This window comes from Mus caroli, unplaced genomic scaffold (genome assembly GCF_978045245.1).
Source record: "Mus caroli unplaced genomic scaffold, Mus_caroli_1 scaffold_7, whole genome shotgun sequence".
In the NCBI taxonomy this organism is placed as follows: Eukaryota; Metazoa; Chordata; class Mammalia; order Rodentia; family Muridae; genus Mus; species Mus caroli.
In genome coordinates, this window is record NW_028227262.1 from 27,151,778 (window position 1) to 27,177,697 (window position 25,920).

At 49.9% G+C, this 25,920-nt stretch overlaps 1 protein-coding gene across 3 annotated transcripts in view; it reads left to right on the forward strand.

Annotated features, from left to right (window-relative positions):
• The first annotated feature begins 601 nt into the window (after positions 1 to 601).
• Iqsec3 (IQ motif and Sec7 domain ArfGEF 3) overlaps positions 602 to 25,920 on the forward strand; it is a 99,054-nt gene continuing 73,735 nt past the window's right edge. For all 3 annotated transcript variants that reach the window (XR_015047569.1, XM_085839977.1, XM_085839979.1), the window contains exon 1: positions 602 to 1,233. Coding sequence is in view for 2 of the 3 variants with exons in the window: in XM_085839977.1 (XP_085696103.1) it covers positions 695 to 1,233 (539 nt within the window). In the remaining variant the exon portion in view is untranslated. The remainder of the gene's footprint in view (positions 1,234 to 25,920) is intronic.

A 25,920-nucleotide genomic window follows, 5' to 3' on the forward strand; every position in this document is an offset into this window, starting at 1 on the left:
CTCATTTCCAGAGAAAAATCCCTGCATGCGCAGCCTTCCTGCCTTAACTTACCCCTGCCAGAACTAAGCAAGAGACACACGCCTCGTTCTCTAGGGTCTCATAACTGTTCACGGACATCCCACAGAGAAAATTGTTGAGCATCAGAAAGGCAGGTGTGTCTCCTCCCTAGAAGGTCTTAAAAAAATGGGCCCTTTCTCTGGGTGACGGTGACCTTTTAGAGCTGGGCTCCTGTACTTCTCTATGTCTTTGGCAGCTTCCTTTATTCTACATCTTTCTCTGGCGGCTTCCTTTTTGTCTTAGTTCTATAGCACTTTCCCAGCGCTTCTGATTGGGTTGGCTCTTCCTTTTTCCCTGGTAGGACAGATCTCCATCCTGGGTTTTCATAGAGTATTTTGCTCGACCCAGCCTCTTCCCCTCTGCTCCCCCTCCCCACCCGCCTCTCCTACACCCCTGCGGGAAGCAGAGTTCCTCACGAAACCCAGAGGTGGGAGGTGGGCCCTGGCGCCGGTCCGCCCCTCAGTGCGTGTGCAAATGCCTGTGTGGCGGTGACGCGCAAGCGACGGCGGGAAGGGGAGGGAGAGAGAAGGAGGGAGGCCACCGACCGCCAGAGCTGCTGGGCTGCTGGGCTCCTGCGCGCTCACGCTCCCCGCCGCCCGCCTAGGCGCAGGCAGGGCGCAGGCGGCGGCGGGCGGCATGGAGAGCCTGCTGGAGAACCCGGTGCGCGCCGTGCTCTACCTCAAGGAGCTCACCGCCATCGTGCAGAACCAGCAAAGCCTCATCCATACCCAGCGCCAGCGCATCGATGAGCTGGAGCGGCGTCTAGACGAGCTGAGCGCGGAGAACCGCAGCCTGTGGGAACACCAGCAGCTGCTGCAAGCCCAGCCTCCGCCTGGGCTGGTTCCCCCGCCGCCGTCTGCCCCACTGCCTGCTCCTGCAGTCACTGCTCCGGCCTCCGCGGCGGCCCAGGAACAGCTTCAGGACCACGGACAGCTCATACCCGCCCCACCGGAGCCGCCACTTCAGCACCACGGACAGCTCCTGGCGCAGCCCCAGCCGGCACCCAGCAGCAGGGTTCAGACTCCTCAGTCGCCCCACCAGCACCCGGTGGCACCCGGGGCCATAGCTGACAAGGAGAAGGAGCGTCCCTCGAGTTGTTGTGCTGCCGCGGGAGCCCTGCTTCAACACGCATCCCCCGCCGCCCTCGGCAAGGGCGTCCTGAGCAGGAGACCCGAGTGAGTGGGGACAAGGAGGTGGGAGAAGCAAGTGGGTGTGAGGAAATGGGAAATCTGTGTGTAAGAGTAAAGGACTTGAGCACTGTGAAGTGAAGCGGGCAAAAATGCCTTGGGTAGAAAAAAAATGTGTCAAGGAGAGTCCCGCAAAGGAGGGCTTGAGATCCGCGTTGGAAGGTCTGTGGTGGTAGGAGCCAAAGGAAGTATCTGGACCATCTTTGGGGCAAAAAATGAGAGGAATGGGCTTTAACTGGTTGGGGATATTGATAACTTCCAGAAATTAAAGGAGATAAAATTGGGAGGAAGTTGGGGACAAAAAAATTAAGCCAAAGCAGGGGACCATTGAAGGATTTAAGCTAGGAAAATTTCGGAAGGGAGTTTGCATAGTACAACTGTTTAAATAAAGAGTGAGACACCAAAACAGACTTGATCAGGAAGTTTAAGAGCTTTATAGGGGCTGGGGTCCAGCAGCAAGGATTAGAGTGGGTAGGATAAAGCAAAGGACGGGAGGTGGGGGGAACGGGAACAGGCAGGGGAGCTGGATACAGGAAGATGAATGGTGGGAGACAGCGCTGCCCAGGGGAAGGAGCTGGCTCTTTATCTGATGCAGTGGGAGTCAGAGCCAGGAGTGGCTCACTTGGGAAAGCTTTCTCCCTTCTGACCCAAGTGAACATCTTTATGCTGAGCCTCTATAGTGCCAAGGCATACGCAGAAACAGCCCTCCAGACTCCTGGATGTCTCTGTTTCAGCTTGAGGACTCACCTGGCTGGAGCTCTCCGCTGACTCAGAAGCTTATCTGGGTTCAAATCATGGGAAGAGAACAATGAGATCAGAGACAGCTGGAAAGCAGTTTCTTGAATGTAATGCCTCTATAAATCTGTGGTGACCTCTTACGGCAAGCCCTGGTTCCCTTTGGTTATTAGGAAACCTCATCTTGGATTCCAGGAGAAATATTAATTGTCCCCACGCAGAGTCTAGGGCCTCGAGATTTCTTTTCACTTGTGAGGTCCATGGTATAGGAATGTGGGAGGATGAGATAAAGGGGGCTGGAACATTTTCTCCTCTGTATTGAAAGAGCCTGGCGATCCTGTCAGTATTGCTTCTTTTTAGACAGGCGAGAGAAGAACAGCCCTGTGGCAATCAGTACCTGGTTAGCAGTGGCCTTGGTGGTGTGATGCTACAGGAGAGGGAGGGGCAAGTGAGGAGAGCCACCGAGTGCCTCATCTCTATTCACATGTGCTTTATGTCTGGAAGACACTTGTGAAGACTGGCTGCATCACTTAAAAGTTCACCTTTTCTCTGCCCCCTACCTCACTTTCCTCTCCCATCGAGATGGAGTTTAAAAGGTGAAGTAGGCATACTTGATCGCAGGGTAGGTTTGGACGGGAGGTGGGGGGAACGGGAACAGGCAGGCACAGGAGCTCAGGGATGGAGATCTAGGATGACCTGAAGCATCTGATTCAAGACCCAAAAAAATCCTCTGTGGTCTATTTGTCTTTCAGTTTTATGGCTGTCTTTTTTTTTTTTTTTCATGGTCTGAAAACCAGAGAGTTAGGTTTTCCTCAATGCCCACATTTCAGCTAAAGGCAACATTCTTCCAAGATATTATATAGCCCTTTCCCCCAACCGAGGGAACAATTCCACTCCATTACCCTGGGGGCAGCCATAGAGGCCTGACACTTAGAATTCTTCACTTGAATTCTCTCCTCATTATATCTGGTATCCTCTTTCTCTCCTATTACAGCCTCAGTGTCTCTGCAACTTGTTGGGAAGCTGTGATTGATAAGAATTGATGACTGATCTTGTTCTTGGAGAAAGACTTCTCTGTGGCCCCCAAAGGGTCCCAGAGAACCCATGCCTTCTATACAGATGTGGGTCCCAGAGAGCCCATGCCTTCTATACAGATGTGGGTCCCAGAGAGCCCATGCCTTCTATACAGATGTGGGTCCCAGAGAGCCCATGCCTTCTATACAGATGTTCCTGCTAGGAGTCCAGAGGTTGAGGAATCCCCTGGATTCCTCTCGGGCCTCACATGTCAATACCATGTGACATCCTTGAACTCTGTCTTCCCTACCCTGTTTCTGCTTCCCATGGTCCAAAAATAAGAACCAACCAGCATGGTGGAAGGCAATGGAAGATGCTGTAAACATGTTACTAGGTAGGCACTAAGGGGTTTATCATAACATTAGCTTCTCTGGAGTCTCCAGCCCTTTTCAGGCCTAGATACCCAGAAACATCAAGAGTGAGCACATAGTTACCTCACTTCCCTTCAACTTTCTTCCCTTCTTTGTGACGTAAAGCACACCTCGGATGGCTGGAGGTCCCTGGAATGATATTTCTCTCCCATGTTTTTGCCTGACTTCAAGCAACATTTCCCCCATAGAACTCAGGAGTGAATCACCGTGGCTCATTAATTTAGCTCACTCTGTCCTCTACCCATGGCCTCATGGATGTTTATCCTTTGGGAATTCCTTAGTCCATGGGGCAAGGATAGAGGGATCCATCAGGTAGAGAGAGACCTCCATGTACAGGGTGAGGGAAGGGACCAGAACCAGCAGCTGTGCCCCTGAGCCCCACCTGTTCTCTATCCCATGCTTCTGCTAAGTCAGTTCCCTATTGTGCAGAGAGGGAAGAGATGGAACAGGAAGGTATTCAGATCACAGGTTTTCTGCAAAGCTTTGCTTATTCCTCTCTGTCCTCATTACAAAAGGAGAATGTGGGTCTATATAGGTGACTACAGATGGGTAAACACTGTTAGATACCGTACACACACACACACACACACACACACACACACGCACATTGCCAGCCACACAGTCTGCTCTCTCCTTCAAGTCCTCTTCTTTCCCAACTCTGGGAAGGAGCACAGGAGCTCAGGAGCTCAGGAGCTGGGAAATGATAGATCATTTAGTGGCCATCTGATGGGGATTAGTGTGCAGCCTGGCCTCTCTCCCTCCTTTAGCTGGGGGACACACAAAGGAGTTGGCCTTGGGATCCACGCTAAGAAAGCAGCAGTGTGGAGGCGGGTGAGTACAGCCATATTACAGAAGCCCTAGGGGTTAGCATCCTTTCTCTGCCTGCTTCCCACTCCTGCTAGCGCAAGCCCCAATGTTTATGCTATTTAATGGAAGCAGCAAGCATAGCTTCTTCCTCTTTGTTATTTTTTCAATCAAGGCTCACAGCATATATGGAATTGATTATTATCTTTTTCCTGGCTGGAGCCAGGTCTCAGCCTGACCTGGAAAAGACCCCTTGCTATAGAAGCTGCCTTTATGACCATGGCTTCTATTACAGCATATTTGCCCACCTACTCAATCACTGCTCAGTTAGGATCCCAGGGCTTCTCTGTGTCTCCAGTCCCAGAAGCAGGTGATTAATCAGATCGAGGTAAGGTTTGAGCGTCGTGCTTCAAATTCAGCATTTTCTCTACTTCCTGACTCAGTGTGAAAGTCTAAGTGCCCTTATACTTACCATGGCTTTGACTCTTCCTCCCTTACCCTCCTGGAGCATCCTTCCCTCCTTCATTACTTTCCTCCTTCTCGTCTTTCCCCCCTCTTTTCTTGAATGTTCTTTCCCCCTCCCTTGTTTTTCTCCTAATAAAGATCATGCCCACGGCTTTGAACATGCTAAGCACATGTTCTAGCACTGAGCTCCACCCCCAGCACCACATGAAACACATCTTCAGTCATCTCTAGAGCTCTTTAGCCTCATACTGCCTAGGGTCTGGGGACAGCTCAATGATTTATGCAGATGCCTTTTAGCGGGAGTTGACTAGGATGCTGACTGGAGCAGATATCTCTACTGTTGAGTGAGGGTGGTCTTCCTGAAGGTGGCAAGTGTCTGACTGGCTCACCCTGAAAGCTCTCCAGAGAGTGGAGTTCTATCAGTGAGCTAAATGTATCAGGTGTTCCGTCTCTTTAAAAGCCTGAAATCTGTGCTGTGGAAAGACAGGAAGGAAGGAAGTGGGCCTTACATGACATATAACAAGGCACATCTAGAAATGTTTAAGCAAGTGTAAGCATACTGCAGCTGCCTAGAGCCGTCTACTCTCTGAATATTATAGAGTAAAAAGAATGGGCATATGCAGAAATTTGGAACCAGATGGAAGGGTTTCTTGGCTAGAGGTGAGGGTTTGTGTCAGAAAATAGTAAGAGCCAAAGATAGCCAGAAATGAAACTGTCTATCAGATTCAGACCTGGGATACATCTGTGTTACACGCAGACATCACTCCTCCCTCTGACAGAGCGTCCCTGCCTGAGTCATGTCAGTGGGTAGGGGCGGTCTCAGCATGTCTTGAGCCTAGACATGCCTTGTTGCCATAGCTTGCTCCTCTTCTGTCCACACCCTGTCCATTTGCTGCCATCAGTAGCCAGAGGATTCCAAACAAACTAGTTAGAAAGTGGGGTCCGAGGAAGGCTCACTTGAGGAGGGAGTGAAGCCTTTTATTCACTCCTGGAATCTGATAAAGAGCAGATCTTTACAAAATTTGCATGCCAGACCTTTGCAAAGGTCCAGACCAACCCTCCTTCTGCCCTTTAATTCAGAAACAAACAAACAACAACAACACCCCCACAACTTTTGGGGCTTAAGCCATCCCCCAGCCCATGCATCCATCTTCCTTTCCTCCCCCCCCCCCATCTCCTCCCACATTGTGTGGGCAACACCACAGGGCCCCACAGAGCCATCCTGGCACAGGTCCCTCTTGGCCCCAACCCAAGCAAGAGGCACAGCAGTTGGTACTGCTGATTAGGCAAGTATCTGTACAGCCTGAATTCCAAAGGTTGCTTCCAGGGGAGGAGAGGGAGAGAGATTGGGTTAGGGATGGGTGGGAAGGGAAGGAGAGGGGTTGTGGTATGAAAAAGAAAAGCAAGCTGGGACCCATAGCTGGGACCAAGGTCTCTAAGGAAACCCAGCTTTAGTTTAAACCCCATGTAAAGATTTTTACCCTAACTTCTCTTATTGGGAAGAGCATCCTGCCTCCCCCCACGGGGGTCCAGACATAAACTTCATGGTCCAGGACCCAGTACGGCAGGGCAGCAGCTTCGTAAGAGGTTCTAGGGACACTCATCACAATGGCAGGTTCTCAACTGGGATAATTCTGGCAGGCTTCCAAACTCAGGACACTGCAGCAACTTTCTGCTTCACTCTGGAAAAGCACCAAGTACTGGTCTCTATAGAAGCTGCAAAGGGCTTCTCGTTTCTGTGCAGGGAGGGGACATCTGAGTGTCAGTTCTGGTTCTGAAAGCCTTCTCAGAAAGAAAAAGATAGGAGTGCGGTGAGGAGACAAGCTGGAGCTCTTGGCTGAAAAGCTGGGGAGCCACCGAAGCCCAGAACGCTTGGGTCTAAGCATCTGAGAACCTGGGATCTCAGAGGCACACACAGGTCTGGGTACCTCACCTCATCCCACTTTCTTCTTCCAGTCCTTAAGAACTCCAAACTGTTACTTACTTAGCACTGTTCTGGGCTCTCACTAAGCACTTAATACAGTACGGTATTTCAATGTATAAAGACCAAGGAAGGATGAATGCATCATCTAGTCTCAGATAACATCAATAGACCAGAATCCACACTTAGGTTCCTTCTGGTCTATTAGGTCACCTTTGGACATGTGCTCCTTGTTCTTTTATTCTTCTAACACCAGACAACACACACCCAGCGTATTTCAGAGCTGTGACTGTCAGCTCGACCTTGTCAAGCAGCCGGGCAGGACAAAGCCACCGTGGCCTGTGATCTCTATGAGATGTGACAACTTCACAGCTCGAAAATGCATCTTCTGCCAGCTGCAAGCTCTCCTGCAGCACTTTAAGATCATCTGCCCTTCTCTTAAGATATCAAAGACATGTGGGTTGTCACCATGCCCTCTGGTGAGAAGGAACTCTGCCACTTTTCCTAAAATGGGAAGCCACAGTCTCCTCAAGGGAAAGACAAAGTGACCTGCCAGGGAGAACAGTGATCTGTGAGGACAGGACCTGGGAAATGCCTTCCATGTTCAGAAAAAAGCAGGACCAGTGAGTCCCTTCTGCAGACCGCTCCTACTGGGGATGGAGGGTAGACCTTCACTATGGAACCCCCACAGAGGTAGAGAGAAAGAAGGAAGAGGCCAAAAAGACAAGAGGCCCTTATGACACTAAGTGGTGTGAGGGAACTGTGGGGACCCTAATATCTCTAGTCTTATAGATCTAAAGGTTAGAAGACTGCTCTCGGATGAGATACTTGTAGAAAAAAGAAAACACATGAAAGATTCTCAGATTCTCTCACAGGTGTCTACAAAACCCCTAATGACGTGTGTGTGTGTGTGTGTGTGTGTGTGTGTGTGTGTGTGTGTGTGTGTGTGTGTGTTGGGATTCTGGGTGCTCTGGGAACAGGCTGTTTTGTTGTTGTTCTTTGCTGGGATCAGGAGGGTTATGTAACTAAGGCCAGTGCTGTGCTGCTGCATGGTACCTGTCCCTCCCCCGTGGCAGGCTGCTGTGGACAGAGGGTGGACAGAGTCCCTTCCTTCCTTCCTTGAGAAGGGCCCGAGCTTTATGCTGCCGTCAGGTTATTTCATCTTGTCCAGAGCTACAAGGACTCAAGGACTTCATGGGGCCCTCTGGGGAATCAAGCAAATGTCAGCGCTAGAAGCACGCTTTAAGGCCACCCAGTCCAGGCTTCTTCCACGAGGGAGAAAATGAAAAGCAGAGGGGAAGTGTCTGCTGCTTCTAAACTAGTTAGTCCCAAGGATGGGTTTAGAGCTCACTCTTTTTTCCCCCCACTAATTTATTTATTAATTACGCTTACATCCCAATTGCAGCTCCCCTCCCTCCTGCAGGTTCCACCTTTACAAGTCCCATCCCCCACTACCCCCTCTTTTAACTCTTCATCCTGTTCCTCTGGCTTTTCTTGATGACAGATTAGAAGAACCCATCTGGATGGTCCCTTGGCGCTCAGAAACAAACTCTTAGCTACTTCCTGGGTCTCAAGGGGGCTGTGGGAGGCCCATGGCTGCTCTCCAGAATCTCTTCACCCACACAACAATTCCACAGAGTTGGTTTTGCGCACTTCCAGGTTATCTCTTTTGTTAAAAAAAAAAAAAAAAAAAAAAAAAAAAACCCTTCTAGGACAGGATAAAACCCACCCATGTAGCTTTATTAGTCTTCCCCGTTTCCACATAGAAGTGTGTCTGTGGACAATTCCCAGGGCAGTGGTAGCCCCAGAGGAGGCTACATGAAGGTACTGGTTGCCTGAAGGCCAGGGCAGGAGGCTCAGAGACATACAGGGAGGGACATAAAGAGGTTGCTGAGGAACTAAGCCTAGCCTTATTTCCATGAATGTGTTGTAAGAGTTGAGATCACTTGAGGGGAGGGGGGAGGCCACAAAGGTCACTCACAGTGGTTGGGCTATATTTGGGTTATAGAGGGCAGCCTTCCCTGTGAGGTCATCCCTGTTGCAAAAGCCACAAACGAAGGACTGAAGAAGCACCCAGGTGCTGGGAAAGCTCTTGCTCTTTTCAAGGATCTTGGAATAATGTTTGGGATGGTAAGATGCCCCGTGACAGTGTTAGGCATTGCTAAAGAGCAGGAAGTGTGGCCTACCAAGATGTGGGAGACAAGAGCGGACGGAGCTCAGCACTGAGCCAGTCTCTGATGAAAGGATGCTGGTTAAGAAAAGCTGGTGTCCATAGAGCCAAAAGTGGAGAGAGAGAAGGGGGGTGGTGTCAGGGCTGAGGAGGAGCTGACCAGAAGACAAACCCCTCCCCCGTGTAGTTCACAATTAGCCTGTCAGCACTGAGCGTCCAATCCCTCATCTGAGCATGTGCAAAGAGCAGATCTGGGGACTCAGCACTCCAGGCTGCTGTGGAAATGAAGTGTATGGTAGACAGTGCCTGTCCATCTATAATGGATCCCACTGTTCCCGACTATGAGCAAGGAGAGATCACCTCTCATTCCCAGCCTCTGACTCGTCTCCTAGCCTAGGAAATGCACCAATGACCAAGCATGAGAAAAGTTATGATGAACGTCTTAGTCACACACATACCCTTGGAGGATGAACGAGTAGAAAATGTCTACCGGATAGAGTCTTGAAGCATGGCCTTATCTCTGGAAGAGGAGAAAGACTGGGATGTGGTTCATGGTGGATAGCATACAGGAAGCTCTAGGCTCCATCGTACTTCACCCCCAGGGAGAGGGAGGAAGGCAGAGGAGAAACAATAGTTGGAAGAGGATGTGGGGAATCACCCTTCTGCTTGGGACCCAACAGGAACCCTCTAGGCCTGCCCCTCTGTCAAACACTTCTTGAAACATCTCCTAGGTGATGTTACGATTCCAATGGAGGAAGCTGGGCATGCACATGGTGGAGGTGTGTTTGTGAGGCCAGGTGAGTGTGTTACTGAAATGGGCTTGAAGGTGCATTCATGGTTGTGCAGACCTAGCAGGGAGGCAGCTGTCACCTCCTTATCTACCCCTAGCCCCAAGTGAGGCCTGTCTGGTAAACTCGGTACTATCAGAAAGCCAGGTGGTGGTTGTTCTTGGTTCTTGTTCCCTCTCTTCATGGCAAGCTTCATCTCCCTCTCCCCGTACCCTTCCCTCCCTCTCCCTTCTCCTCTCCCCCTCCCCTCCCTGCCCCTACCCCCCCCCTTGTTCTCCCTCTCCCTCCTCCTCTCCCTCTCTGGGGCTACTTGGTTCTTTCCCACCTTACCTCTGTAGTCCTCTGCAAACCTGGACCTCCACACCCATCCTCCTGTCACTGGTGTACTATCTGGCAGGCAGGATTCCTAGATCCCCTGCCCCCTCCCATAAAGTAAAGCTGTAGGATGAAGGCTCCCTAGAAAGTGGGCAGTACTGCTTCAATGTTACAGCCCAGTGAGAAACACAATAGAGATAAACCTGCATGGCTTTCTCTGCAGACACTCCCCACATGTCCTGCGGCCAGCGACTGATACTAACTAGCTGCCTCTCTTGACTTGCCAGGTCAGACCAGCCTCCTGCCTCCAGCAGTCAGGAATGTTCTCCCATGCCTGGCACAGGCAGGGAACTCCCGCAATTTCTTCCTTGATGAATGGTTCCAATCTACCATAATTTTCAATCAGTCCTAAAATTTAACACAATGATTATTTAAAAACAACAGAAACAAAAACTCTGCGAAGCATTTGGGAATTGTTTGATTGGGTCTAGCATCAGGATTTCCCTTCCAGAGCCACTGCATACAAGAGGCCCTGCCCAGCAGCTTTGACTATTTCATGCTACTCAGTAAGACACACGCACACGCACACGCACATGCACACGCACACACACACACTATCACCCCAGACTTCCAGAGTCAGGTACAGGTAGCGGGTTGACAGCACTATCCTTTTACACAACTGGATTCTGATCCTACAGCCAAGGCAGAGTTGATGCCAGTCCTCCCTCACAGACCTAGGTACAGCCTGGCAGTGAACCCTCCTGGGCCTCCATTTCTGTCCAACTCCACTGGACAACCATTTTCTCCCTTGGCCTGTACCTTCAGCTCACCAAGAATAATGAAGCAGAACCCTTAGTGGGGAATACATCTCAAGGCAAGACACTGGGAAGAGAGCCTGAGAGAGACTAAATGCTCTCTTTCTGGGAGTAGGGAAACTGTGGCCTGTGAGCCTTCGGAGGGTGGAATGTAGGGGAATCCCGATGAGGCTTCCAGAGCTAAGAACCCTAGAAATTTCTGTTGGGTCCCCTGTAGTCATCAGGGCTTAAACCTAAAGAACAGCAGGAGGGGGCTCTGCAGGCAGTGAGCCTGCCTCCCTTCCCGGGCCTAGGACGGCCCCTTCACTCCCCTCCCTACTCCTTAGACCCCATAGGCTGCCTGGTCTTCAAACCACAGGCAAACCCACAGGAAAGTCCTTCCTCCTCCACCTACTCCTGGGACTCCCTCGGCTGGGGGCGAGAGCGGAGGAGGTGTGGGCGGCTGGCTTGCTGACGAACAGCACAGAATCTCCCGGCCCACGCGCCCCCTCTGCACGCCAGCGTCACGCTCCCTCGCGGGGGCGGGCATCCCAGCCTTGGGGAAGCCGCGCGCCCCCGCCGCCCCGCGCGCTCCCACGCTGCTGAGTCACATGCGTGGGGGAAGAGCTGTCCTTACCTGTGCGGCCGACCTCCGCCCCCACCACCTCTTGCGGGGGGGGGCGCGGGGGGGGCTCAACTGCCTCAGTGTCCCTCCAGCCCCAGGCTCACCAGCCAGCCTTCCCTCTCCCACACCAACCTCCACACTCCACACTCACTCTCCATCCACTCCACCACAGCATGGTGGCCCAATGCACCTACTCCTCCGAATTAGCAGTAGGTGTGGGGACAAGGCTGGTCACCTGGTGCTGACAGTGCCCTTGCCTGGACTTCTGATGTCTAGCCTAGGTCTGCCTGGGGATTCTCTTTGGAGAAGGGGAAGTAAAGGCAGGAGTGACAGGGTCTTAGTTGAAGATGGTTTTGCCAAAGTCCACAATTCTGCTCAGCATTCTCCTCCCCTCCCCCTCCCTCTTCCCCTGCCCCTCCTCCTCCTCCTCCTTCCCCTGCCCCTCCCCCTGCCGCCTTTTTGCTATAGGATAGAATTGCAGCCCTAGAATCCCAAAGAGCCTCCTGGTTGGAGCTAAAATGTTAGGTGAGTAGGATCCGGGGCTGAGTTTGAATCCTTACACAGTGATTGTGACCACTGACTATGGGTATTGCCCTGGTATTGAGAGGGGAATGGTGATTAAAGTGGCAGGCCAGCCATGGGTCTACTGAGGACTCCCAATGTGGTACTGGTACTTCCTGTTACCTGGAGTCCCTCCCAATGGCAAGAACACAGGAAGGGAGTGCTTTGGGTTAGCACAAAGTGCTTGTCCCCCTCCTGAGTCATCTAGAAGGCTCAGAACAGGACTCCTCCCTCCCTCTTATATTTGACAGCCCCTCAGATACTTGAGGACAGCTCATTCCATCCTCACCCTACCTTCCTGTCCCCCTCACCCCTCACTCCACATGATCACTCTCTTCTTTCAGACTGACTCTGTCCTAGAACCTCCTGCCATGCATGCCTGCATGCCTTTGAGGTGGCTCTGACTTGCCTCAGTCACACCCCAGCACAAAACAAGGAGCTAGCCCCAAGGCCAGAGGGCACATGGTCACATAGCTTAGGCACAAGCAGGCCCTTCCTCAGACTTTGTTCCAGTGCCACAGAGTCTGTATACTGCTAAGCCTGGGCTGTGGGCCTGGGAACCCTCTGACTTTCCCAACCCTTGGCTGCAGACAGAAACCATCCAACCACACTCAAGTGCCAGGGTACGCTAGCTCTGGGCTTCTAGACACCTCTACCTGTGCAAGGAGCTTTACCCCCACCCTATCCCCAATGCATGGACTTTTCATACAGCCCTGGTAATTTACATTTCATCAGTCAAATTATGTCCTTTGTTTTAATTTGTTCTTTTCAGATATATAGTACATTGATATAGTTTTTTTTAAGTTAAGATGTATATACAGTTTGATGGAGTATCTCCCCCTCCTCCACAACTCTATAATATAACCAATTACACACACACACACACACTCTTCACCTTACACCCCCCCATCTTAGAGCAACCAGTATGAGCAGTTTCCTCATACATACATACATACATACATACATACATACATGCATGCATACATACATACATGCATACATACATACATACATACACAGTTCTTTTAACACGGATTGTAGTAACTATCTGCTGTTCTGTATGTACTTTGCCCCCCCCCCCGACACACACACACATTTGTTATCAAAATTGCTGCCTCAATAGCTGCTGAGTTCACTGCACAGCCATGAATCTTGGCTCCTCAGAGCCTGCTGGGAGTTTTTAAAAGGCAGGTTCTGGACAGCTTGCCTCTGTGTAGTCATTTGGCATATGCTTTCCTGTTAGCAAGAGGGGTAAAAGACAGGCAGCCATTACTGAGGGCCTCCATTTGAAATGTCCTCCAACCCCCATGCTATGAACATTATTAGTAAATTGCAGTTGAAGATCTAGGGAAAATGATTCTTAGGTGAAAAGAGAACCTTGGTTTAGCAATCTTTTGTTCTTGGGGGCTCTCTTTGCTCTCAAGGTTGGAGAAGTACTCCCAATAAGATGATGAAAACTCACAGTGTATCTAGTGAGTCAGCTGCTCTAGAGAAAGGGCAAGTAGAGAAGACTGGAAGTAAGAAATATGGGATATGAACAGGTGTTGGGAAGTCCCCACAGGGAAGGTAGTCTACACAAAGAGCTGGGGAAAGGAGGTGGCTTCTGGACTCTTGGGGTTCAGCTAGATAAGAGCCTAAGCATGCGGGGAGCATAGCCTGAGGCAAAATCAGAGAACTTAGTGGCTGTCTTAGTTTCTGATGCTGTGATTAAAAATACCCTGCCAAAAGCAACTTAGAAGAGAAAGGGCTTATTTTAGCTTACACTTTCAGGTCCCATCCTTGCAGCAAGTCCAGACAGCAGGAAACAGCTCTTCACATTGTATCCACAGTCAAGGAGCAGAGAGGAATGAATCAATACATTGTATCTGTGTGTTAAACTCACCTTGTCCACTCTTAACAGAGTTCAAGATCCTCTGCCAAGGGAATGGTGCCACCCAATAGTGGTTCTTCCCCACCCCAGTTAAGGAAATCAAGATAATCCCTCACAGACCAATCTGTGACAGTCTCTCACTGAAACTACCTTCCCACTTGAAGCTAGACTGAACCAAGCTGACAAAACCAATCATCATAGTGAAGGGTGCAGCAAATTTAGTAAGAGATTCTCAACCGGGATCCCACTCTATTCCAGGCAGTTTTGGAAATGCATACAGACATCCCAGAACTCTAAGTGCCTGACATACCTGCTGGGAGATAAGTCTCAGCCGACCTTTAGTGGGTCAAGGCCCACTGTGGCTGCATCCCCCACAGGATGCTGTGGAGCATCCTGTAGTGCCCAGTGCAGCCTACATAATGAAGACCTCTGCCAACGATACCAGTGCTTCTAGTCCAGGGAATTAAGGCCTGTCATGAAGTGTTGAGAAAAATGGACCCATAGGATAATGTTGAGCAAAGAATCCTTATAAAGAACTTGGAATGTAGAGTTGAGAAGGCATTGGAGAAAAGAGAAGAAGACAGAAACAGAGAGTTTAGGTAGAAGGTTTGCACGGTGGTGGCTAGGACAGAGGGAGTGGCAGTAAATGAGGTGCTGGGCTGTCCAGTAAGTAGATTAATGTGGTTTACATCAGGAGCTACTGTCTCACAGACCGGGCCACACCCCCTGCAGCCAGCCCCTCTCCAGGCACTGTGGCTAGAGTTGACAGACCATCTGCTGTGGGCTGTGGCGAAGGCTGTAGTCAGTCACATTGGACTGCCTGAGGAGGGATAGGGAAAGAAAAAGGAAACACAGGCAACCAAAATTGTAGGCACTTAAGTCAGTTGGATACTTACTATGTGGCACTGGATCCTCAGAGACCTTAACAAAGAAACCTCACTTGACCTGGAGGGACTGAGAGCTCTTCAGAACCCCGCAAGGGCTGCCTGTCAACCACATTAGTATTTCCCAACTCTCTTGCCCCAAAGGACAAAGCAGCTCAGTGCCCTTCTTAAACCTAACCTTACAGCATGCGCCTGAGAGAGACGGAGATTGGGGATGAGTTCAAGGGTCGAACCAAAGTCATCAGAAGGGCAAGTGTTGAAATTCAGACAGGTGAAGGTTGAGGTCCAGCAGACCCTTTGGGGATGGGGGTCAGGTTGGACATTGAGTGGGACTCTGGGTGGTCTAGAAACAGAAACTTGAGACAGCTTTTAAGTCCTCGAGACTGAACAATACCAATAACTAAATGAGAAGGGCTGTGGGGGGCGGGGGGGGGGAAGGAGACTAAAGAGAACCAGGGGCAGACTGCTGGCACACACCAGTGCTGGGAAATGGGGAGGAGCTGAGATGCAGTGGGCAAAGGTGGGTAAGAAAAGCTTGACAAACCCCAGGAACTGCCACAGAGGCTGCTGCTGCCAACGTGGCCTTCCTCACCCAGCAGGACAAGGAGAAACTGGCCAATGCCGTCAGCAATATTTAAGTAATTGTTATCTGGATGGCAAACATGATTCCGGTGAGCTTTGGGGAGAAGGGAGAGGGGCTTAAGAGAAAAAGCAAACCTGATGCAACAATGCAGCAACGTGAGGGCCTGGTTTCCTCCCGATTTAAATGAAGCAACTGGAAGGAGACATTTTTAAGGCAACCAGGGAAATTTACATGCAGACAAGGTATTAGCAGAGATTAGAGAATTACCATTAATTTAAGTAGGTGTGATAATGATACTGTTATTATATCTCTTAAAAGTTCTCACCGGTTAGAAATGCATGCTGAATAAAATGATGTTATTTCTGGGGTTTGTTTTAAGGAGGAAAAAAAACTCCACCAAAATACAGGGATGAAGATTAGCCAGCAGTGTTTGAAGTTTCCCGGGCAAGGAATGTAAAAGGAAGATAGGATGTAGAGGATTGCATAGAGTGTGTGAGGCGATCTCTTTGATGAATTTTGCCCGTGAAGCGTTGTGAAAACTGGGGTGACAGAGGCGCTGCTCTTCACAATGGAGGGAAGTGTACTCCTTTCAGCAGCATGCCAGCCAGCTTCATGTACTGGCCACCCACTGCAGGAAAACTCCTAACCTAAGCACTGCAAAGCAATCAGCAAAGACTCCCGGAGGAAAATAATTGTTTAATCACTGTAAGTGCACAGGAAATGTGAACTTGCACTTACCACGGGGTGGGCACCACCGTATAAATGCCCTACAGACTTTCTCTCAATATGTCCTAGTAAAACGTAATGAGTCTGCTCCATTCCACAGCCCGAGCCACATGGGGTTGCTCTTCGGATTGAAATCCAGGCAGAGGCTCTGGTGTTGTGAGCCTCTCTTCTCCCCCTGCCTCCTGTGGATGACTACAGTCGCAAGCATCCAAGCTTCCCAGAGAAGGTTTTGCAAAATGCACCTGTCAGGGTCTCTGCCCTGGACTTGGTCACAAGGGGATGCTTTTAGAAGGGGTTCAAATTAAGCCCTGGGATTCTGATGCCTCTCCCTGCTTACAAACCATTAGGCTGGAGCAGCCGGATACATTCATTGGCCAGCACAGACTGCCTAATTTCATGCATGGAACAAGGCTAGAAACCCAGTGCACAGCTGAGTAGGAAAAGGGAGTGGAGAGAAGGAACGGAGGGTATGTCTGCTGGGGATGGACAATTTTATGTATGTTCCTCGGGGAGGAGGAGTCAGTATCTATTGAGGTAGACTGTGGTCTGTTGAGAACCTCCTGCGTGCCAGGCTCTGCTGCTGTCATTGGCACTGGGGACTCACCAGCAGATCAAAGGGCCTGCCATTGTGTATGTCTGAATCTCTCGGTGAGATTCAGGGGAACCTGTGAAGGTGTCGTTTTTTAGCTCATAAGAACTGAAAGAGAATTAAAGGGTGGCTGGAAGGAGAGCTGTGCTGTTAGGCAGGACCCCCCGGGGAGATGACATTTGAGCAGAGGAAAATTAAACCCTACAGTAGAAAACAGGTGCTGGGCTTGGCTGCTGGCATTGGAACACCCTGACTTGAATCTGCACCAACACCTTTCTATAGGGAAAGAAGCCCATGCAAAGACCCTGGGCTATAGGACAGTCGTGTGCTCTAAGGAAACAAGAAGGGAAGGAGAATATAGAGACCTAGAGAGGTGACAGCAGGAAAGAAGAATGGAGCAGGGGTTGGAAAGGGGTTTTTTGTGGGTGGAAGACTCATGGGAAGTCAGGGGGTGGCTGAGCAGAGGAGTGATGTCATCCAGTAGCATATTAAACAGCTGAAGGGCTCAGAGCCAAAGAGAGAGGTCACTCACTGCTATCCCAGACTCAGTCCTGAAGTATTTAATTTCTGCTGGGCATGGCATTTATGGGCATTTATTACCTCGTTTATCCACATGGCCCTGCGGTAATGTATTACTATCCCTACTCCTTAGAGGTAGAGTTTGATTGACAGAGAAATTAGGGTGACCTACCCAAGGCAGCAGAGAAAAAAAGAAGAGCCATCTTTTGGCCCTGCACACAAGCTCTGTAGTCTGTTAAAGCCCAGCGTAGCTGTCTCAGTCTTAGGGAAGAGTCCCTCTTCCCCAAGCAAAACCTAGTCTGGGACATAAACCAGGGTTTAGGGACAAAAAGACTGGTGGCACCCTGCCCATATGACAGTTGTTCATGTTGTCATAGCTGTGAACTTGGCCGTTGGTCAGCTTGTCTATGTCATGCCAGGCAGGGCTGGTGAATGTCACCCACACATAGACACAGGGTAATGGCTTACAAGTCATCACAGAATTTTGACAATGTCCATGGTGTGTATGGTCAAGAGGGTTCATGTAGGTGATAAAAAATCCTTGGTTTGACCTCAGTGTACCAGGTAACACAGGTAACATGTATGAACATACAGGGCTATGTGTGAAAATGTGGACATGTGAAGCTACATATCCGTGTGTGTGTGTGTGTGTGTGTGTGTGTGTGTGTGCGCACGCGTGTGAGCGCATGTGTGCACATGTGTGTATGTGCATGTGTGCATGTGTGCATGTGCATGCACGCACACATGCGTATGCATATGTGTGTGTGTGTTTGTATGGATGGATCTCTGCTCATTGAAACGGGTGTGCACAAATATGTTGAGTGTTCCATTCTGATTTATCAGAAGAAAGTAGGCGTTCCATGAGCCTACAGGTTAGGTGCATACTGTGAACAGAGTTAGCACTTAGAGGTCGGGTAAAGCTATGAGACAGGTGATTGGCTGGGTGAGGTCCAACGTCTTTGTCTAATTCTAGAGCTTTTTCTATGGAAGACATAATCAAGGCTCTTCCATTCACAGCCCAGAAGCCACTCACCCCCACCCCCACACCACACAGAGGCCCGGAGTAGGAGAGTGGAATATAAGGGACACCAGAGGCAGTGTGAGGTTATGCAAGAGGCACAGCTGAAGTCTTAGCCGTGGGTCCTTGGGAGGTCATCAGACCTCTCTTAACTCTGGTTTTCCATCATCCAAATGACACCAGTGCATAATTATAGTTATTAACATAATGTATTAAGCAGGCTGTGCTATTAAGAATATATTAAGCACGGAGCTCTTCTTAGGACATGACCACTGCACAAACGCAGGTCTCATTGTTGGCCAGACTTGACCGTTCCTGAAGACATGCGCACAATTGAACGAAGGTGAGTTTTAGGTTCCTGCAGTTCTGGTGCTGAGCAGCAGGCCTCAGGGTGAAGCTCAGGGTGAGGCAGCCTCTGGAGCTGCCACTGGCTTGACAGCCCTGATTCACCCTATGCAGTCATCTTTACTCAGCAGCCAGGCTCAGGTCTGCCGAGTAATGAAGAGGTATCCTTTGAGGGAAGCTGGCAAGATGCAGTGAAGGCTCAGTTCTGTAAACTTGTAGGGTGCTGCCAGCCTGGTACTGGGAGGCCACCTAGCTCCTGTCAAATCTGATGGAGCTCAGATTAAACCAGATTTTGAGCCCGGACAGCTCATTGTCCGGGCTTGCAGAGCAGAAGAAGAGAAGGCAGCCTGAGCCCTGACCTTCTGGGGCTGGAGTAGGTGGCTAGAGGGGAGCAGGAAAGGTAGGTGAGAGTCAGTGGCTCACTCAACTTGCAAACTGCATCTCTGTTCTGAGTGAATCTCCTCAGAATCTTCCAGATGGATGTGAAGTGAGGGTTATACGGAGGTGATATATGGAAAGGGATTATATGCCTTGAGCCTATGGTGGCAATGATGAATAGGTCCATATGCCTATGGCATGCACTGGTGCTTTCTCTCATTTGTGTGTGTGTGTGTGTGTGTGTGTGTGTGTGTGTGTGTGTGTGTGTACTCCTCTCAATACCCCCATTGCTTTTGAGTCCCTCAGGAGCCGGGATTTATTTATGGATTCTGTGACGAGTAGCGGCTGCTCTATCATGTGCCTGGCCACGTCCTGCACTGGATGTGGAAATGAATTGGCCACAGGAGTGGCTCTGGAAAGCTCATTCTAGTGTAGGGAGCTGTGCAATGCATATAAACTCCAGCAATGCACCAGGAAAAAAAAACTGGATGTTGCAGCCAGTTAGTCATCAGGAGAGTCGCTGAGAGCTCACAGGTACGTGCTTCAGGGCGGCTCTTTGACAGCTGAGCAACTCAGGCTGAAAGAGGTCAGAGAAGCTGCCTGTGAATCCAAAGCCATCTCGGTAAGAAGACAACATCTGAAGGCAGGTCTCACAAATCTACAGCCTACTGCTGTTCTGGGAGCCATGCCTTCTGCTATGATTTGAGAGGAGGCGTCTGTGAAATCTCTCTCCCCATGAATGAGTGGCTCCCTCTCAGCATCACATGACTGCAGGCACACAGCCACACCATGCTGCGAGACTGGTGTCTTAAAACCAAGCCCCAAACTCAGCATGCAGTGAAGTCTCTACTTTAAAGAAAACTGCAATCTGTCCAGGGCTTAATGGAGACAGCTCTTTTCTGTTCCGCAGAGCCCGAAGGAGGGAGGCCCGGCTGGGGCGGCAAGCCTTGTCTTTAGGGATGGTCATCAAATAGCTGGCATCTGAGGCTGGTTAGTGGTTCCTTTCTTCGTGGGCCTCTCTGGAGCAACTGCTTGGACTTCCTCCCAGTGCTGGTTACCTGTTATTACTTTTTTTTTTTTTTTTTTTTTTTTTGTAAAAAAGGATCAGGAAGCAAAATAGCTCACTCCCCTGCCAAGGAGAGAAACCATGAATGAAGGATGTTTTCTTAGGAGGCTCTGGCCACTGACTACTGAGCTGAGTTCACTGGGAACTGGAAAACTCCCTCATTTTGGGGAATGAAATCATTGGGAATCCCCATGGGAAGGTGCTGCTGAGGGTCTGAGGAAGACCTCAGATGCCAGTGGGGGAGGGCGACAAGAGAGCAAAGGGAAGGGAAGTTCACTCAGCATGGACTCTTCTGGGAGCCAAGGAAGAAAGGAGAGCTAAAGAGAGAAATCACGGGCTTGTGACTGGAGCTGTAAGCAAGTGTTTGCACCCAAACAAAACAGCCTATAAAGCTAACAGCCTTGGAGGCCAGTAGGAGATGGAGAAAGGACAGAGGATAGAGAGGACCTGTTACTCAGAGCCACACGAGGAAGGGAAATGATGGTCTACTTTGCACATGTTGATAGCAGCCGCCATTGATTAAGCTAACTGGTATTCAAATGCTTTGTGTTTTAACTCATTCCCTCTCCATACCACTCCTAAATGAAGTTCAGTTTTTGCTACAGATTTAGATGTAGTTTGTCCCTGTCAATATTTGTGCTGAAGCCTGCTTCCCAGTATATTTCAATATATAATATCTGAAGGTGCTGTGACCTTTAGTAGGTGGCACTTGATGGGAAGTGATTGGGTCATGAGCTTTAAAGGATTAAATGCTGGTCTCAGAGCAGTAGATTAATTCCCACTAGAGCAGATTAGGTCCCACGAGGGTGGCCTGCCATAACTTAGCTCAGCCTCTCTCAGCTCTCTTGTCCTCATACCATATGAGCCCTGTCACACACACACACACACACACGCACACATGCACACACACACCTGCCATCTTGTACCTGCTGCCATGTTTGGGTACAGTTAGGGAGACCCTCCCATAGCCATACTGCTTAGATTTTCCAACTTCTAAAATCCCAAGCCAGAACATGTTTTGTTTTTGATACACGCAGCATTGGGAATTTGGTGACAGTAACAGAAACCAGAGTGAGGTAATTACACATCCCTTACTAAGTCCTTCCACCATGAGGAAATGGCTGTAAAGTCCATGGCACTGGGAAGGACTGAAAGCCCATCAAGGCTTCCTGACACAGTGACATAGGGGACACTGCTAAAGGACACTGCAGGCAGCTCCTCGATACAAGAGCAGGGCTGGATGAGGTAGGGCCAGGTTTCTCAGTGGCAGTCACGGACTTTGGATTTGAGTGTTTAGATGCTTTATTTGAGGAAGTAGAGTTGGCTTTTGACACAGCGTCTTGCTCTGTAGCTCGTCCGGCCGGGAAGTCACTGCTTACTCCATGGTGATTATGAGCCCATGGCAATTCTCTTGCCTCATCTTCGATAAGCAGTGGTTTTCTACCTGGGGGTCACGACCCCCTTGGGGGTCGCATATCAGATGTTTACATTACGATTCACAACAGTAGCGAATTTACAGTTATGCACTAACAATGAAATAATTTTACCGTTGGGGGTCACCACGACACAAGGAACTGTGTTAAGGGTCACAGCATTAGGAAGGTTGAGAAACGCTGGTCTGGAGTGTTCAGATTGCAGGTGTAAGCCTTCCAAGTTGCGTTTGTTTGTTTGTTTGTTTGTTTGTTTGTTTGTTTTTGCCCCATGAAGGAAACTTGCTCTCCCCCCTCTCCACCAAATTAAAGCTAGTAAGCAGCTCTAATGCATAAACAGACCACACCATACTTCCATGAAACAGCAGGCTTGCAGTCTTCCTTCTCCACTTTCCTCTTAACTTGGATGTTCCTGGAGTGTCTGATGGTTCACCACAAGACCAGCGTCCTCTTCATGGGGACACCTGATAAGCTGCAGCATGCTCTCAAGAAGGGTCTGACTGAAGGGGACAGCCAGATGCCCACTACCCAGGACTCTGTCAACCATCTTTCTCCTGGTGGCCAGAGTAGGAAGATCTGAGAAGGTTACCCCAAAGGAAAGTGAGAAAGCAGCGAGGGTTCCAGGTAGAGATGCCAGGCCCTGGCAGGCTCTGGCAGGGCCCTGAAGCTGACTGGGCCGTCACCATGTCCCAAGACTAACACAACATAGCTTTCTGTGCTGTGAGTGCCAGCTCTGAGAAGAGCTGTCATCATTCGCCTTACTGAGGTCTTCCACACCCTTCTATATCACTTTCAGAGTGTGCCACTAAGCAGAGGACATCTACACTGACATCTACAGTGAGCAATGGCTGCCAGTCCCTAGAGCAGAGACTAATAGTATTAGCAGTAGTCATTAAAAGAGTCTGGCCCTACACAGGGCTTAACTTTCTCTCACGGTGACTTCCCATCCATGTCAAATCCCCGCCACTCAGTGAAATAAACAATTTGGGGACAGGAGCCTCATTAACGATGACCATCATTGCATCCCATACAATGCATCCCAGACTGGGCTGCAGTGCACACAGGTGTCTGTCTTCAGCTCAGGTAATTTCTGCCACACATCCCACGGACTTTCAGACCTTGGGACTGGCACCTTAATTCCTCCCATTCCACCCCTAGGCTTCTCATTTTCCCATTTTCTGGCCCCTGCACTCCTCCATCTCAGTGATGAGCCATCTGGTCTCTGCAAAAGCAATCTAGCAGGAGGAAGGAGGAAACACAGCATCTCCTCCCGCAGCTGGGAAGGAGGTTAATACTCAAGTGACCTGGGGTTGTGGGTAGAGGGAGGATTTGAAGATGAAATGGCTTAATAGGCTCAGGAAAATGTAAGAAGGGAGAAAGGGGGGACGCAGATTCGGTCTTTTTCTCTTTTAAAATCAGTTCTACTCAGGTGCAATTATATACAATGAAATCCATTCACTCTAAGGGCATGGGCTGATATGCTCCGACAGACGTCTGCCGTTGTGTAGCTGCTGTCATTATCAAGATATAGAGCATTTCCATAGCCCCGGATGACCCGAGTTCCTTCTGAATCAGGCCTTTCCCATGTGGCAGAAACAGACCCTCTGCCTTTTCTAGACTGGCCTTGGTTTACTGGAACACGTTGGAAATCCATCCATATTGGGGCATGTGGACTGGTTCCCCTTTACATGTCATCTATTCCACCATACAGATATGTTACAATTTGATTGTCCCTTTAGCAGATCAATGAGCATTTAAACTGTTCCTTTCCCCCTTTCTATGTGTATCTGCTGCTATGAATAGTTGTGTGTCCCTGTGTGTTTTCATCTTGAGTAAATACAGTTGCAGGGGCTTATGGCAAGAGTGTATCTAACTTTATAGGAGACTGCCAGACTGCCTTTTTGCCTTCCCACTGGAGCTGTGAGAGACTTCCAGGAACTATACAACCATGGCAACACTTGGTGTTGTGGTCAGGAATACCAGGACACCTACATGTCCTCCCCCCCTCATTATGTGCCTTTGTATTTACTGCAGTACTTGTTCTCTTAAAAGCCCTGCAAGGCCAGATGTTGATGTTGGCCTGGTGAGACGATTGAGAACATGGGTGTCCTAAAAGATAAGTGACTCGGGAACACATAGGGATTGGGATCCATGTGTGGGGACTTCCAATGCCTTGCAGCAGTGCCACAAGCCAGCCTAGAGTAGGATGATGGCAAGACCTCCAGTCAGGAAGAGATGCTTCACTTGGACTCTATGGGCAAATGGACTATACTCAGGAACACTGATCTTTCACATGGACAGCCTTGGGCTGGTCCCACCCGAGAAACCTCAGGAACAAACCTATATTCCCTTCTCCTGCCTCTTGGGTTCCCTCAAAGCCTCTGGAACACAGTTCCTTCAAGTGGGGATGGTTCTCCAGAGGGGTGGGAAGAGAAGGATGAAGAGAGAAAGAGAAGAGAGAAGCTGTGTCCTGCTGATTAGGGAACCAGGTACAGGCTCTAGGACAATGTCAGGATAAGCGTCAGACCTGAGCAGAGACCATGTGAGGCTGTAATTCCTGAGCTTGCTCATGGCTTCCTTCCCAGCTGCAACCACCCTGGAGCTTTAACCTTTGTCAATGTACTGAGAGTCAGCCTTGTGCCAGGCACTAATCTCCGTTTCCCAAAAGGGCCAGGGGCACAATCCCTGAACCAGCCTGTTGAGCTGTCATTGTACCTTAGTTGGCCTTGTGCCTGTATTAACCACTTTTCCTGTTGTCCTGGCCCAATACTGATGCAAACTTCTTATGAGAAGAAGTGTTTATTTTGACTCTAGTTTTCAGTGGAGGAGGGATCAGTCCGTCATTCTGGTGGGAGGATGCAGTAGCTGGGTCAGCTACGCTGGTGTCAGCGGGAGTGTGTGGTAAGGGTACTCACATGGTAGTAAGGATGCCAGACCAGGAAGCAAGGAGCTCTGGTTCAAACCAGAACTGAGTAGACTCTTCATAGGCTGGACTCCATGTCTAAAGGGTCCACAGATTTCCAATACACAATGGCACTAGCTGGGAACCAAGTGATCAACCACATGGCCCTGGGAATGTTGCGTTGTGAGAAGTTTGGACGAGTCGTTTACCCCTTTCTTTAGTGTATAAAAGGGGCTGGCAGTGCACACCATGAAGAGTTGCCGTGAGGAAGGAGGTAAACTTGACACACCACTGGCAGTTCACAAACACAAGGCGCCTTGGTTTCTTCTTCTGTTGAGGGAGTTTTGTTCTATTGAGGGGGGGTTGTTGGAGGTTGAGGTCATTTAACCATCATTTTTCTGCTGTCTGTCACTTACCAATCATCTACCACCTGTCCTGATCACCCAGACCTGTTTATTCTCTCTCAGTTTTTCCACTGATGTCCCTTTTGTGGTCGAGGACCTGTGTTCCTAGTACATCACATACAGTTCCCGCGTCTCCTCGGTGTCCTCTCTGTCAAATTCCATCTCCTGGGTTTTTTATGTTCTCAGAAGTTTGGGGGAAGGTGTTAGTGGAGTATCCCTAGTTAAGAACCTAAGCTGCCTGTGTGTTTCTCATGATCACACCTGGACTATGAGTTCTAGAGAAGGAAGACCACAGAGGAAACACCTTTCCCACAGCAGATCCCATTTCCTCTTTAGTGAGAATGAGTTGGTTCTTTGGCCCCCTCCTTTATGCTTCCCTTCAAGGTAGAAGGGAGAGCAGTCTGCAAAGGCTGTAGGTAACATTTAGCCTGCTCAGGTCAGGGGACTTGGAACATGACCTTGGGCAGGGGAAGGGATTGGAACCCACAACTCAGTGTGTGCTCAAACTTCAGTGGAAGACAGGGAAGAAAGCTTTGGGAGAGTTGGGGAGGCTCTAGGGAAGTGGATGGAGGGACAGTGGGAAAGGGCTTGTGGAAACCTCAGCCTCCAAGGGGCTCCAAAGCATAATGTTCAATAAAGACTGAACCCCAGCAGCACTGCCAACTAGCCAACCCCTGGAAAGGAGAAGGCTCCCCAGACTTTAGGCTTGTATCAGCCATGGCATGTGTCAGTGCAGTTAGAAAATTTAGAGTTTGGAGCCCCTCAGGGCCTGCCTTCCATGACTGGACAGCAGAGCAGCTCACAGTCAGTCCCCTCAGGCACTCCGTGTCAGCTGGTAACTGCAGCCTGCTAGGTTCTCATTCCTGAAAGGCCACCCCCTGGCTGGGCAAGGCTGCTTGCCTGCCTATGTGCTTGATGGCCTTGCCAGGAACTCTAAGCCTCCTGCAGACACAGAGGGTGATGGACTGGAACTGGAAGTGTAGGTGAGGCTTTGCCTGCACAGTCAGTTTATGCGCCCCACCTCCCATTGCTGGGGCTCTGAGCCTGTCTGCTTCCTGCAAGAGTCTGGCCTTCTACTCCCCTCTTCAAGCCTGGAAGTTCTGGGTATTATTACAATGTCTTTTGGTTCCAGACACTTCTCTATAAAGTTTCTGATGTGTCCCAGGAAGCCAGAGCTGGAGGAGGAAGTGGAGGAAGCTGGAAAACTGATCCTAGGACAACTCTAGATATATTGTCTCTATCCTGGGCCCCGTTCTCATCTGTAGCATGGGTAGTTAGAGCCAGACATTTAGTTTCCCTCTCCTCCTCCTCCTCCTCCTCCTCCTCTTCCTCCTCCTC